Source organism: Hemitrygon akajei, unplaced genomic scaffold (genome assembly GCF_048418815.1).
Source record: "Hemitrygon akajei unplaced genomic scaffold, sHemAka1.3 Scf000053, whole genome shotgun sequence".
Taxonomy (NCBI): domain Eukaryota; kingdom Metazoa; phylum Chordata; class Chondrichthyes; order Myliobatiformes; family Dasyatidae; genus Hemitrygon; species Hemitrygon akajei.
This window is the reverse complement of record NW_027331939.1, coordinates 4,760,906-4,777,625: the sequence shown is the minus strand read 5'-3', so window position 1 is coordinate 4,777,625 and position 16,720 is coordinate 4,760,906. Positions and strand designations below refer to the sequence as shown.

The window sequence follows — 16,720 nt, the reverse complement described above, 5'->3', positions numbered from 1 at the left end:
GTGGTAAAACAAGAGGACAGTCACTTAGATTTTATCTGTCATCCTTCCAAATCCACATACTAATTATCACCCAAAGTGACTTGTCACAAGGCGTATCGTCTTCAAATGAATTACCACACCACACCCAGGCAAGGGTTAACACATCAGTGGTCTTCATAGGATACCCCAAATCAGATCCACTCCTATCGATTAAACGAGGTGACAACCACACATTCGATGTACGCTGAATCGATAATTAACCCACAATTGTGGGCATAGGAAAATTCCAAACAGTGACCCTTGGCACCTATTTCCCTTGTTTCGATCCTTCCATTTTTCCTCATTCATCTCCGTCTGACTCTGACTGTCTGTGTCCTCAGTCAAAACTAAACAAGCTGGGAGTGATGTAAACAAGCTACAAGTCTGACTGATTCACCTTCTTAATCTCTCTCTCTTAAAATGACAGTCCACAGCAAACAAAACCCAGGGATTCATAACAGCTGACTGGTGTGCCAGTAGTTGGGATGACTGAGTGAATCCTTTCCCGCATTCTCAGCAGGTAAATGGCTGCTCTCCAGTGTGAACTCGCTGATGTCTCTGTAGTGTGGAAGAGCGAGTGAATTTCTTCCCACATTCTGAGCAGATGAATGGCCTCTCTCCAGTGTGAACTCGCTGGTGTTCCAGAAGGTGGGATGACAGAGTGAACCGTTTCCCACATTCTGTGCAATTGAACGGCTTCTCACCGGTGTGAACACGCTCATGTCTCAGTAGGGTGGAAGATTGAGTGAATCTCTTCCCACATTCTGAGCAGGTGAACAGCTTCTTCCCAGTGTGAATTTGTTGATGACTCTGTAGTGTGAAAGAGCGAGTGAATCTCTTCCCACATTCTCAGCAGGTGAACGGCCTCTCTCCAGTGTGAACTCGCTGATGACTCTGTAGGTGGGATGACTGAGTAAATCTCTTCCCACATTCTGAACAGGTGAATGGCTTCTCCCCATTGTGAACTCGCTGATGTCTCTGTAGGTGGAATGACTGAGTAAATCTCTTCCCACATTCTGAACAGGTGAATGGCTTCTCCCCAGTGTGAACTCGCTGGTGTCTCTGTAGGGTGGATGACTCAGTGAATCTCTTCCCACATTCTGAGCAGATGAACGGCTTCTCCCCAGTGTGAGCTCGCTGGTGTCTCTGTAGGCTGGATGAATGAGTGAATCTCTCCCCACAGACTGAGCAGGTGAACGGCCTCTCCCCAGTGTGAACTCGCTGATGACTCTGTAGTTGGGATGACTGAGTAAATCTCTTCCCACATTCTGAACAGGTGAACGGCTTCTCCCCAGTGTGAAGTCGCTGATGACTCTGTAGTTGGGATGACTCAGTGAATCCCTTCCCACAGACTGAGCAGGTGAATGGCTTCTCCCCAGTGTGAACTCGCTGATGACTCTGTAGTTGGGATGACTGAGTGAATCCCTTCCCACATTCTGAGCAGATGAACGGCTTCTCCCCAGTGTGAACTCGCTGATGTCTCTGTAGGTGGGATAACCGAGTGAATCCTTTCCCACAGTCTGAGCAGATGAATGGCCTCTCCCCAGTGTGAACTCGCTGGTGAGCCATTAGGTCAGATGACTGAGTGAATCCTTTCCCAGAAATTCAGCAGATGACCAGCCTCTGCCTGGTGTGGTGTGATCTGACTGGTGTGTCCACAGGTGGGAAGACCGACTGAACCCCTTCTCACACACAGAACAGATGAATGGCCTTGCCCAGTGTGAACTTGCTGATGTACCTTCAATCGTGAGAACCGAGTGAATCCATTCCCACTGTCTGAGCAGGTGAACAGCCTTTCTCCTGTGTAAAATTACAGGCTTGCTATTTGGTCAAATGACCAATTGAATCCCTCTCCACAGTCTGAGCAGGAAGAATGGTCGATTGAATCTCTTGCTCCACTTCTTAAATATCCAGACAGAGACAGCAAAACTGGCGTGCCGTGTTTGAGATTCCCGGCGACAAATCCCTTCTCATTTTTATCCTGTGAAAAGATTTACAAAATCCATCAATGGGTTTAGGACAACATTTCAGATGAGATTACTTTAGTTGCCAAGTTTTGATCTGGTATCACACTGTTAGAGTGAGGTTCAACAAAAGTTGGACAGAGAAATCATCTCCTGACTGGGCAGAGTGCTGGTATCTGGAATGACCATCAATTCTCTGATGCTCTTCCTGTCTCTATAAGAATGGGGCATTTCTGCCGTCTCCAATCTGTGCCTTAGCTCAGTTTGACTCTCTCCATTGGTATTATTCCCTGTTCCTGCTGAGCTGCATGGGTGCCTGGCCCCACAGTAACTGAAACAGTCTCACGCAAATTGTCTTTGTGGATGTGCATCTGGGATTTTCTTTTATGTATTATTAACTGAAAGTGCTACAGTTTTAACACCATATAAAAAAATTCCTGCTGAAATGAATGGTTGGTCCGCACAGCTGTTAAAAGGGGTTAGAGTGAATTTTTGTAATATTTCAGGTTCTTGTAGAAAAGTACAACACAGAAACAGGTCCTTTGGGTCATCTAGTCTTGTGCTGAACTATTTAAACTGCCACTCCCACACCCCTACCATCCAGGTACCTACACGAGCCTCTTAAATGTTGAAATCGAGCTCGCATGTACCACTCGGGATGGCTGCTCATTCCACAGCCGGATAACCGTCTGTGTGAAGAAGTTTCCCCTCATGTTCCCCTTAACATTTCACCTTTCACCCTTAACCCCTGGCCACTGGTTGAAGTCCCACCCACAGAGGCGGGCTCTGTCGTGGGCAAAGTACTGGAGAGTTTAACATCGGTAGCTGAACGAAGGGCGCTGAGTAGGCTACGGTCAATTATGGAAAACCCTGAACATCCTCTACATAGCACCATCCAGAGACAGAGAAGCAGTTTCAGCGACAGGTTACTATCGATGCAATGCTCCTCAGACAGGATGAAGAGGTCAATACTCCCCAATGCCATTAGGCTTTACAATTCAACCACCAGGACTTAAGAACTTTTTAAAAGCTATTATTAATGCTTTTTGAGATAGTGATTTAGATGCATATCATATTTTTACTGAGTTAAGTATTGTATGTAATTAGTTTTTGCTACAACAAGTGTATGGGTCATTGGAAAAAAGGTTGAATTTCCCCATGGGGATGAATAAAGTATCTATCTATCTATCTCAGTGGAGAAAGCCAGCTTGCATTTACACTATCTATGCTGCTCTATCACAATCAAATCTCCCCTCAATCTGCTACATTCCAAGGAATAAAGTCCCGACCTGTTCAATCTTTCCTTATAACCCAAGTCCTCCAAACTTGGCAACATCATTGTGAATTTTCTCTGAAATCTCTGAATCTCTTTTAAATCTTTCCTGTAGGTAGGTGACCAAAGCATCACACAATACTCCAAATTAGGCCTCTTTTACAAGTCAACATAATATCCATCTATTGTCAGAATTTGGTTCATGAAAGCCAATGGGCTAAAATCTTTTTTTTCCATCACTATCTAACTGTGATACCACTTTCAGTGAATTAAGGACTTGTATTCCCAGGTCCCTTTCTTCTACAATACTCCTCCATGCCCGACCAGTCACTGTGAAAGACCTCCCTTGGTAGGTCATACCGAAGTGCAACAACTCACACTGGTCTGCATTAAATTCCATTTTCCATTTCTAAAACCATTTTTCCCAGGGGCTCCAGGTCACACTGCAAGCCATGATAGTCTTCCTCACTGACCACTACACCACCAGTCTTGGTGGTCATGAATCTGCTAATCCAGTTAACCACACTATCATCCAGATTACTGATATAGATGACAAACAACAACAGATCCAGCACTGATCCCTGTGGCAACCACTAGTCACAGGTTCCAGTCAGAGAGGCAACCATCTGCTACCACACTCTGGCTTCTCCCAAAGACAGTGTCTCATCCAATTTACTATCTCATCTTGAATGCTGAGTGACTGAACCCTCTTGACCAACCTCCCATATGAGACTATGTCAAGTGCCTTGCTAAAGTCCATGTAGACAACATCCACTGGCTTGTCTTCATCCACTTCCCTGATAACTTCCTCGAGAGACTCTGTGAGACTGGTTAGACATGACCTACCATGCACAAAGTCATGCTGTCTATCCTTAATCAGTCCATATCTATCCAAATACTTATATATCCGGTTCCTGCACATACATTCCAGTAACTTTCCCACTATTCACTACTAGTCACCACTCCGTGGGTTTGGAGATTTCCCTTGAATTTCATAGAATCATAGAAATCTATAGCACATTACAGACCCATTGGCCCACAGTGCTGCGCCGACTATGTAACTTACTCTAGAAACTGCCTGGAGTTTCCCTAGCGCATAGCACTCTATTTTTCTGAGCTCCATGTAACTATCTAAGAGAGTGTTAAAAGTCCCTGTTGTATCTGCCTCGACAACCGCTGCTGGCAGTGCATGCGACACATCCAACACTCTCTGTGTAAAAAACCTACCCCTGACATCCCCTCGGCATATATTTCCAAGCACCTTAAAACTATGCCCCCTCCTGTTAGCCATTTTAACGCTGGGAAAAAATCCTCTGGCTATCCACACACTCAATGCCCCTCATCATCTTATACACCTAAAAAAGGCTCTAAGCATAAACAAGGAAATTGTACATTGCTTTGAGGATTTGTTGGAAGTAAACAAAATTCTGAGGGTATAGATAGGGTAAATGCAAGCTGCTTTTTCCACTGAGGTTGGGTGGGATGACAACCAGAGGTCATGGGTAAGTGGGGAAGGTGAAAATTTAATGGGAACATTTGGAAAAGTTCTTTGCTGAAATGGTCGTGAGAGTGTAGAATGAGATGTCAGCACTAGTGGTGAATATGAGCTCGATTTCACCATTAAGAGAAGTTTGACAGGTACCTGGATGGTAGGGGTATGGAGGGTGATGATCCCAGTGCAGGTAGTTGCATTAGAGAGCTTAAATGTTTTTGTGGCATTGACAAAATGGGCCAAATAGCCTTTTTCTCCACTGAACTTCTCCATGTTTCTGTGACAGAGAAGCAGGCCAAACTTGTTTGGAAGGGAAAAGGTAGGAGTGACAATGGAGCAGCAATGGCTGGAGTTTCTGGGAGCAATTCGAGAGCTGAGTGATCGATACATCCCAAAGAAGTGGAAGCATTGGAAAGGCAGCAGGGCACAACCGTGGGTTAAATGAGAATCCAAAACCAACATAAAATCAGAGGAGAGGGCAAACAAAAGAGCAAAAGACCATTCGGAAGCTTTTAGAATCCAACAGAAGACAACTAAAGGGAAGTCAGATGAGTTCGGGAGTGGAATTATGAAAAGGTTGTCATTAATGAGTTTTGGTTGCACCCAACAGTCTGAGGCATTTAGAGGAACGAGATATCCAGGGCCTCAATATCTCTTGAAAACCAAGATTCCCTGCACTAGTTACCATTCAACTTTTATTTTGTCAGGCACGTACAAACTCTACACCCTTAAAATTTCACTTCTGAAGAACTCCCACTTACCAAGTATTCCTTTGCTAAAAAACATCCTGTCCCAATTAACGCTTGTCAAATCCTTGCAAATATCATAAAAATTGGCCTTTCTCCAATTTAGAATCTCAAGAGAGGCCCAGGCCTCTGTTTTTCTGTATTTACTTGGAATCTTATGATCAGTAGATACAAAGTGTTCCCATACACAAATTTCTGTCTCTAGCCCTAGATCACTTCCCAATAGCTTATTGCACACTTCTACATCGGGAATTTTACGTACTGATTAAGGTAGATTTGATAAGCTCTACCCCATCTAGTCCTTTTACAGCCTAGGAGTCCAGTCAATAAATGGAAAGTTAAAATCACTCAATTTATCAACCTTTGTTTCTTGGCATAGTCCATAATCTCTCTACAGATTTGTTCCTTGAAATCCCTCAGACTGTTGGGCGCAAGCAAGTCCAAGTAATGGCTACAATATCATAATTTCATGCCCTGAGGTCTGAACGACATCTGTTTGGTGTCAAAAAAACAACCTTGCCCTCAATGTCACTGAAACAAAGGAGCTGGCTGTAGACTACAGGAGTAATGGGGACAGGCTGACCCAGGATCTGGGGTTGAGAGGGTGAACAGCTTTAAGTTCCCTGGCATACACAACACCGAGGATCTCACCTGGTCTGTACATACTGGCTGTGTGGTGAAAAAGGCACAACAGCACCACTTTCACCGCAGGCGGTTCAGGAAGTTTGGGATGGGGCCCCAAATACTAACAACTTTCTACAGGGGCACAATTGAGAGCATCCTGACTGGCTGCATCGCTGTCTGGTATGGGTGCTGTATTTCACTCAGTTGCAGGACTCTGCAGAGAGTGGTGCGGACAGCCCAGCGCATATGTAGATGTGAACTTCTCACTATTCAGGACATTGACAAAAACAGGTGTGTAAAAAGGGCCACTGTGTAAAAAGGATCATTGGGGACCAGAGTCACCCCAACCACAAACTGTTCCAGCTGCTACCATCTGGGAAACGGTACCACAGCCTGAAAGCCCGGATGAACAGGCCCAGGGACAGCTTCTTCCACAAGGCCCTCTGATTGATTAATTCATGCTGATACAATTGTACTTTTATTTATCCTGACTGTCCTGTTGTACATAGTATTTATTATAAACTATTATAAATTTCACATTGCACATTTAGACAGAGATGTAACATAAAGATTTCTACAACTCGTGTATATGAAGGATGTATGTAATAAAGTCAATTCAATTCAATTCACTCTGTCCACTATCTGTTCTGTCACTCTGGCTCCAATCCTCCCTGCAACTTTAGTTTAACCACCCACCCCACAGGGAAGCACTAGCAAGCCTTACCACTCGGATATTAGTCCCATTCTAGTTCTGTTCCCCTAACTAACAAATCCCCCATCTCCCCTTTGACTTTCCTCTGCCAGGTAATCCCTCCCAACAGTTTGTAAAGTGTCCACCTGTTGTTGTATGAGATGGCAACAGGAGTACCCTGCGGTGGCTATTTAACTTCATTCTCCTTCCTGACTCTCACCCAGTTTCCTGTGTCCTGCACCTTGGGTGTAACCCACCATGTCATATCTATCACCCCCTCCAACTCTCGGATGATGCGGAATTCATCCATTTCCAGCTCCAACTCCTTAAAGTGCAGCTGGATATACACCTTCTACGTGAGGGCGTCAGGGACACTGGAGGTCTCCCCGCCTTCCCACCAGTGTCCCCTCTAATTTGTAATGACCAGTGTGTGCAAAAATCTTGTGCTGTACAATTTTTACCCAGTGAGAACAACATGTGCAAACTGAATTTTATATAGAGAGGTATTCATTTCAACAGTGAGCAAATCACTGTCAGTAAGAACTTTGATCTCCTCTGGGTTTGATTGAGTTCATCTGCACTCTCACACAACCTACGTAACAGGTCTGTAGTGGTTAATGACGGATTTACTTGCCACAGCTTTTGCAAACCACCTACTGTGATTTTCTTGCTAAATGATGCTTTAAAAATTCAGATTTCCAAATATCAACTCACTTCTTCCAATTTGAAAATTCCCCACCAACTCTTGCATCACCACAATACACAGAGGTAAAAGTACTATACTTAAATATTCCTCCTGAACCCTCCCCCAGGTGACTGACAGTGGTGAATGCAATGCCAATGAATACGAAGGGAAGGGCAGAAGTCTGTCTCACCGGAGTCTGGCACATTTGTGATGTGAAAGCTACTTGTTGCCAAGGGCAAAGGTGATGATATCATTATGTAGCCAGAGAGAATGGGACAAAACATGTTCTCACCGGTAGAAAAGTCCAGACCAAGAGGAGGTAGAACAAGCAACGCACACAAAATGCTGGAGGAACTCAGCAGGCCAGGCAGCATCTATGGAAAAGAGTACTAATGCTGAATTCCTCCAGCATTTTGTGTGTGTAGCTTGGATTTCCAGCATCTGCAGATTTCCTCTTTGTGATTGGAGGTAGAACAAAGATGATTTTCTCAACTGGTGATGTAAAAGATTTTAGAGCCATAGAATAGAACACTACAGCACAGTACAGGCCCTTCAGCCCTCCATGTTGTGCTAACCCATATAATCCTTAAAAATAGTACTAAACCCACACTACCCCGTAACCCTCCATTTTTCTTTCATCCATGTGCCTGTCCAAGAGGCTCTTAAATACCCCTAATGTTTTAGCCTCCACCACCATCCCTGGCAAGTCATTCCAGGCACTCACAACCCTCTGTGTAAAAAAAACTTACCCCTGATGTCTCCTCTAAACTTCCCTCCCTTAATTTTATACATATGCCCTCTGGTGTTTGCTATTGGTGCCCTGAGAAACAGGTACTGACTAACCACCCTGTCTATGCCTCTCATAATCTTTTAGCCTTCTATCAAGTTCTAGACCTTTCAGATTCTTTCACGTTTCATAAAGATTGAAACAGAATAGGTTGAAACACACCGTTCAAAAGTGCTGGCGTTCAATCCACTTGGTGATTTGACTCATAACATTTTTTGGGTGTGTGTTTGTCAGAAACACATCCAACAGATTTCCCATCAGAAGTGCAGGTAAATTCTGGACCTGATTTCAAATGAACCACTGAGCGCTCTAAAAAAAAGCTGCTGCAGAGGCCGATTTCTCCCTTGTGCTTTTATTTTTAGTGTGAACTATGTAACATTGATGGTGATTAATGATCATTACTTTCAGGCGACAGCCCTCCAAACCTGTGACTAACCACAGTAAAACTTAGTGAACCTGCCATGGTTGGGTCTTGGGTGTTGGACGAGCAGATTTTCTGTATTATTAGATGTTCTCATATTAATACATCATACCTCACTTCCAAATCACTGTTTTTAGACATCACATTACAGAATGATGTGTTCCACATAACCTGCAAGTTTAAAAGCAGCTCAGAAAATAAGGTCAAAGTAAGTTTCAAAGGCATCTGGGAAACAGAAACGTGCAAGTTTAAAGGGAGCAGAGATACCTGACTGACCTGCATGAGGTGTTGAGCTACCTAAAATGCATTCTTGAATGTATAATGTAGATTTAAAGCAATAATTTGATTTAAATTATTTTATTAAATACACATTATCTTGGATCTCTTAATCACAATTCACATTTAATGTAGGATTAACCTTTCTACATTTGGATAACTACAATTTTTGTTCTTTTCTTTCGAAAAATGCAGTCACATCATAACACTATTCAAACTTCGGACCCAAAGTCTTTTTCCCAGGAAAAAAAAACTATAAACTTTTTGCTATTTAAAATTGGTAACATTTATCAATTCATGCTATTGTTTAAAATTAAATTGCTTAACTCCCTGAAGCAAACTTGTAAGTTCACTAGCTAATAAAGATTTGAACAAAGAGGATTGTATATTTTACATACAAAGCAGCATAATATCAATGCTCCTACATCATAAATTGGGAGATGAATATACACATCCCAAACTTATTAGGTATTTGGACTCAATTTTTCCCACAGATGGTGAACTGCTAATCTTGACTGGTTCATCAGCCACAGCCCGGAGTAGATCTGAAGGGAGGTGGGGTGGTTTGTGTATTTGCGGCAGTGCTGGGAGGAAAAATCAGCATGAATGATGAATGTCTTTAATGTCCCTTCCTATAAAATGCTCTACAAATGTCTCACACTTATTTGACCTTGAGCTTTTTTTAAAACCATATTACACTTTAGTCAGGATTACTTAGAATTTCAACATCTCTTTTCCAGCAAAAATAATAAGTGGGAAGGGGCATAATTTAAAGATCCTATATATTCAGTTTAATCCACCCCATTCTAATGAAATGTTTATTCAGTTATTCATGCTATTGACAAGGCTCTGAATAAAGCAAATGAGGACCAATAGGTGTGGTCCATTCTTACAACCAGTTCGATGGCATAATTTTAAACTCACTTCTCCATGTCTTCACATTTAGGAGCAGAATCACAAGAAGAGGTGGCAAATGACCAGGTGGTAAAAGCTCTCATTTCCTTTCCAATTCTATTTGAAAGTACTGTCTTAGTCTTCAACAATACTGTCCTGTGGATATCCAGTAAGTGTGCTCTGGAAGTCCAACCCAAAGTAGAATCCTTGCTAATCTACAATGCTAGCACTGTACCTCACCATACTTTATGTCTGGTAATTTAGCCAAGATTCCTATTTTCTAATCACAGGAAAGACTAAGTGTTAATTTAAAACAAAGGCTAAGATTTAAACTTTCATCTTATGGTGATGATCATCTAATGTTATACTGCTTTTCCCTATATAAAAGGGGTGATAGTTAAGTTTGTGGCCTAAGGTTGAAGGAGTCAATTTTAGAAAATCTAACACATCTATTTTTCAACATAGTCCCCTCCTACATTTACACACTTAGTCCAGCGGTCGTGGAACATACGTATCTGGGACCTCCAGAAAGTGTCCACAGATGGGTTTTGTTCCCTTTCTCCGAGTTCCTAATCCTTGCATTTAGATAGCTGGAGCTCAGCTCTGTCTGAGAGATCCATCGGTTCCCATTCCCTCATCAGCCGGAAGCTCCCCGGGGTCCGTGTACGGATCGTGGGGCTGAGAGACAGGGGAGAGGGCAGGACTGTCCCGGGGTTGCTGGCCACGGTGTCAGAAATTCACAGGAATCGTCCCGAAGTCGGAGTTTAAGATAAAAACACAGAGAATCGCTCTTACCTGCAACCGACATTTTCAAAGCCTTCTGTGTTCTGCACGCATGCGTAATACTCGGGGACATCATCAGCCTGACGCCTGCGCAGTTCATCAGTTCTTCAGTGCCTGACAAAAATTCTAACCGCAGGGCCTTATGGGTAATAACGGTGCCATTAAACATTTCTTGAAGCACCGGTTCAATGTCCATATCTCATTTTTTTCCGGGTATATCGAAAAAATCTGCAGCTCTTTTAACGCAGAAAGCGGCTCATGTAAACAATGTACTCAATATCAACGTGTATCTAATGCCAAAGTAAAATGCAGATATAAAGCAGGAGATTCTGCAGTTGCTGGACATACAGAGACGCTCACACACAAAATGCTGGAGGAACTCTGCAGCTCAGGCAGCAACTAAGCAGCGGAGTATACAGTCTAGGTATGCTGAAGAGGCTCGGTCTAAAAGTTGTTTATTTATTCCTCTCCACAATTGTTGCCTGATCTTTTGATTACCAGCAGTATCTTTTTTTTTGGGTCAACCAGTTTCCAAATTTTTCTGATCTTCCTTTTGTAGCCATATCCCGCTGGTCTGTTTCCTCTTCCTCTTCCTCCTCGTAAACTCTAGACCATTCTCTCTCTGGAGACCCAAAGCCCTGACTCAGGCTGGCAACACTTTGGTTTCTGATTCTGCAACACCGAAGTTTCACTCGCTAGTCTGCTGTCAGACTTTAGAGGTACATTGTGTTGCGAGATCGCAGATTCGTTTACTGTGAGTGACGCTTTAAGTGCCTGAGTGAGGCGGGGCTGTGACGTCACACACGCGCTGCAGCAGAGACAGAGGGGGGGAGAGAGGGAGGGGAGGGAGAGGGAGAGGAAGAGAGAGAGAGGGAGAGGGAGAGGAGAGGAAGAGAGGAGAGAGAGAGAGAGAGAGAGAGAGAGAGAGAGAGAGAGAGAGAGAGAGAGAGAGAGAGAGAGAGAGAGAGAGAGAGAGAGAGAGAGAGAGAGAGAGAGACTTCAGCTTGTCACTGCTATGCCCAAAAGATTGGGTTGATCATCGGCACGCAGTGCACAACAGATGTGTGACTGTCACTTCGTATAATCCATATGCATGGATTTGTTGCAGTATCCTGTGGTATCACTTTTGTTAGCCCTTACGTGGAATCGGGGTGTTCTGTGGTAACCACTTGAAGACGATATTCCTGCCACTGTCACCTGGTGATATTTCTAAGTGGATTTCGGAACGAATCGACGGATAAGATCTTCGGCGACTGTTATTTCGTTTACCCAGCGTGGAATGTGTGTGGAATTCTTCGTAATTGCCTTCTCTCTAGACGTTCGTGTGGATTTACAAATCTCTCCTCTCACTGACTTATTCCGTGGATTACTGAACTTTTCCACTTTATCATCTTAAGACTTTAAGCATTGTTTCTCAAGCTTGAGAGTTCGGGAGCTGTAAATACGCAAATAAACTTCTGTTTATTTCATTTAATCTTTTATATTTGTAGCAGATACTAATGAGAGTGGTTTTAACATCGAAACCAGACTCCATTAGTGATCTGTTGCTGCTGGTCCGTAACAATTGCAACAACCCAGCTGTCTGAGGCACAGTCCTTTAAAATTGGTGAAAATGACCCAAAACTTTGAAAAGAGCGGGGAAGAAGGAGTTTAACCAACTTCGTCCAGAGCCCTGAAGAACGTCACAACCACTGTGAGCTCATCGTCTTATTCAGCCCGGAGAAAATCATGCAGGGAATTCATGCGGGTGTATAAGATGATGAGAGGCATTGGTCGTGTGGATAGCCAGAGGCTTTTTCCCAGGGCAGAAACGGCTAACACGAGGGGGAATAGGTTTAAGCTGCTTGGAAGTAGGTACAGAGGAGATGTCAGAGCCAAGTTTTTTAAACCAAGAGTGGTGTGTGTGTGGAATGTACTGCCAGTGACGGTGGTAGAGGCGGATACAATAGGGTCTTTTAAGAGACTCTTAGATAGGTACATGGAGCTTAGGAAAATAGAGGGCTATGCGGTAGGGTAATTCTAAGCAGTTTCTAGAGTAATTTACATGGTCGGCACAACATTGTGGGCCAAAGGGTCTGTAATGTGTTGTAGATTTCTATAGTTCTATGAAATTCAAGAGAAATCTCCTATCCCACGGAGTGGTGACTAGTTGCAACCTGTCATCTCAGGGAGAGTGAGAGGGGAACGGCAAGGGTAGATTTTGATAAACTGATATGGAACAGAAATATGGGCAGGGATCAGATGGACCGAGTGGCCTCTCTAGTTTGCATCGTGAGTGTGGTAGAGACAGTAAGTACCTGAGACACGGGATTTGATACAGAAGTGATTTATCTTTCACAGATCCACAATATTAAACACCAGTCCAGTTTAAGGCTAACATCAGCAGAACAGACTCCTCCAATGCTCAGTGACCAGGGTTCAGTCCTGGGTGCGATGAGCAGCCGCAAGAACTGCAGAATCTGACAGTAACAGTCCCTCATGAACCTGCAGCTGCCTTCAGTCACCGTGATGGTTAAACATTTAACACGGAGCTGATTTGAACTTCCTCCCTGATGTGAAGTTGCTGGTGTTGCAGCAGCTGGGATGATTGAGTAAAACTCTTTGCTCACTCCGGACAGAAATGTGGCCTCTATTTATTGTGAACTCACCGGAGCATCACAAGGTGGGTTAACTGAATGAGTCTCTTCACACACACGGAGCAGGTGAACGGCCGCATCCCAGTGCGAAGCTGTTGGTGTATCTGCGATGGCCGGATGAACCCCTTCCGAAATGAGTCAGTGAATGACGTCACGGTGCTATAACGTCATGGCAATGTATCCAATCAGATCACGGACATGGACACGTGTTCCAGCTCTCCTTGCAGCGAGTGAGGCGCTGTCTTCTCCAGCATCTCCGCCTCCACATGAAAGGATCGGTGGCATTCAAGCGCTGGTGAACTGACAGATACAGCGGAGCTAACGAGCTGTTGTGGTTGAGATTCCCATACACAGATCCTTTGACTTTTCTACACAGTTAAAAGTTTACAAAGCATGTAAGTGGATGAAGGACAACATTTCCTGAGGCGAGCGGGGTAATTTAGTGAAGGTTTATAACTTTTGTTATATAACTCAGCCATGACTTTTTTTTAATACATAAAACGTTCATTTAATACCCCGGGCAAATAATCAACGACCAGCCTTATCTTATCATCTTCAAAGTTAATCATACCTAACGGACAAGATGGCGAATTATAGTAACCTTTCTTTTCAAGAAACGCAATGATCACAGGTCGAGGTTTCTGCTGAGAAGGGGATTTAAACACTGGGGCTCGGTGTACCCGGGCTATTCTAGGCGGAGTCTCCAAAACGTCAGAAAACATACGAGCCAACAGCTTTGCAAAAAATTCTGAAGGTCGATTGCCTTCGACCAACTCAGGAAGACCCAAAATACGTATATTGTTCCTTCTTGATCTATTCTCAATGCAACAATCTTTCGTCTTAGAGATTCAACGATTTTCGATTGTTTATCTCCGAACTTCCCCAACTCATCCGTCTTAGTATCGAGTCTCGTTACAGCATCTTCATGTTCCTGAATCTGAGTAGTCTGTTCCTGCAAAGTGTTTTGAATAGTCTGCAGCAGAATCTCAATTCGTTTAAGCTCTGTGGTAACCTTTAAACACACATCCGAATGTGGTTCAGACGTTTCGCTCTGAGCTTCCGAATTAGCTCCGCAATCGCTTCCACAGTCACAGAAGGATCCTCTTCTTTTTTCCTGAAGTTTTAGCACGAGACATCAACGCAGATTGGATTCAGTAACTTAAAAAGAACGAAGCTGTTCGAGAAACACGTCTTCTCCATGCAATGCCATGAGGGGAAGGACAACATTTCAACTCAGATAATTTTAGTCTCCATGGTGCCTTCTGATAAAAACCCTGTCACAGCTCCAAACAATTTGGAGAAATAATACTTCATCTTCAAACTGACCGCAGTTCCGGCATCAGGCACAATATCAAACTCTCTGCTTCCCTCTCTGTATCAAAATGGATCATTCCTCCCCTTCATCAGTCTGTGACTTGGCTCAGTTTGTCTGTCTCCTTCGCGTTCTGAGCATGCTCCACACACCGACTGAGATCACATTTTATTTACACGGCTGTGATAGAGACTTTCTGATTATTATGTCCCTCCCGGCATTTGACGGTGGTAAATTCAGAGTCAGCAATGCTATTGAACATTGGGAGTAGGTGATTAGGGTTTTTCGTTGGAGATCGATAAACTGCCGGTAGTGTGTGGCTGGATGAGTGGGTCGTTTTCAGACTGGAAGGAGGTAGCGTTTGGAGTACCCCAGAGATCAGTCCCTGACCACAGTTGTTCACAGTTTAATGTCCTGGCGGAGGCAGCGAGATATAAGGTGCCCCAGTCAGCTGCTGACGCAGAAAGAGTGGAGTTGGGGGAGGGGAGGCTATTCACATGCAATTTCGTAGCTTTGCAATCAGTACATAGTGCACTGTGGGGCTGCAGTGGCGGGTTCCAATCTGCTAATTAGATTTGCTGAACAGTGTCGATGATCAGAGGGATCGCAGACTCCAAGGAGGCGGGGCTATGACGTCAGTCACAGGCTGACAGCGCTGACTGTGGACTGAACCATAAGAGAGAGAGCGATCTGCAGACAGGCAGTCGGCCAGTCTAAAGAGAGAGAGAGAGAGAGAGACTGGAAAAGCTGATCGCTTCAGTTAGTCGCAGCTGAGGCTTGAAACTCTCCTATGCCCACAAGAGTGGGTTGATCATCGGTACACGGAACCACAACAAATGTGTGTGGCTGTCACTTAGTATAATCCATAGGAGTGGATTTTGGAATATCTTGTGTTAACCCTTGCCTGGGTATGTTGTGTGGTAACCCCTGGAAGACGGTATTCCTGTGACAGGTCATTTTCGCTGATAACTCGTATGTGGACGGATTCAACGGATAAGAACTTCGACGACGGTATTTTGAAGTAACGGCCGTTTCTCTACGTTTCACCCTGGATTACAAATATCTCTTTCCCGTCATTTATTCCGTGGATTACTGAACTATCCTACTTTACCACCTCAAGACTCTGAGATTTATTCCCTCAGGGTGGATAGTCTGGGAGTTATATTTACACATATAGGCACTTAGATAGATAGATAGATAGATAGATAGATAGATAGATAGATAGATAGATAGATAGATAGATAGATAGATAGATAGATACTTTATTCATCCCCATGGGGAAATTCAACATTTTTTTTCCAATGTCCCATAGCTAACTCGTCTAACAGTGTAAACTTTCCTTTACTTCGTTAAGTTACTATATGACAAGTAGATACTCATAAAGAAAGTGGTTTTAACATCAAAACCAGACTCCGGTGTGAATTCTATTGTTGTTGGTTCGTTTCTAAAACGTCACAGTTCGTAACAACAGTTTTATTAAACTAGTTAGACCACATCTGGAGTGTTTCATGCAGTTCTGGTCGCCCCCATTCTCGGAAGGATGTCGGGGCTTTGGACAGGGCGCAGAAGAGGTTTCCCAGGATACTGCCTGGATTAGAGGGCATGAGCTATAACGAAAGGCTGGACAACAGTTCAGTTCAGAAATGAAAACAGTTCAGTTTCCTTCTGTGGTTCCAGAGCAGAAAATCAGTCTGTCTAACATTTCCACACAATTAAAATGGGGAATTTGTTTATTATCATCACGTACTGAGCTACAGTGAAAATCTTGCCTGACGTACCATCCACACAGATTGATACATTACAACAGTACATTGAGCAGATATAAGACAAAACACTCACTGTAACAAAGCATTATGGCTGCAGAGAAAGTGCAGTGCAGATAGACATATGGTGCAGGGTCACGTCGAGTTACATTGTGAGGCCGAGACCATTTTATCATTCATTTGGCTTGTAACTGTAGACAGAAAGCCGCCCTTGAGCTTGTCATTACTAATAACTGCAGGTCTTCTTTTTTTCTCACTTCCTCGTGGCACTAGACGGGAATGTCCATTAAGCCCTTTAATTTTTGAAACTTGTATTGGAGCCTTTATCTATAACACTACGTGAAGCTGAAAATAT

General features: G+C 43.7%; 1 protein-coding gene across 1 annotated transcript in view; it reads right to left on the bottom strand.

The window, feature by feature from the left end:
* Positions 1-531: 531 nt before the first annotated feature.
* Positions 532-16,720, bottom strand: part of LOC140721274 (uncharacterized) — a 349,814-nt gene continuing 333,625 nt past the window's right edge. Inside the window, 1 exon segment of the mRNA XM_073036123.1 lies at positions 532-1,599. Coding sequence (XP_072892224.1) covers positions 532-1,599 — 1,068 coding nt within the window.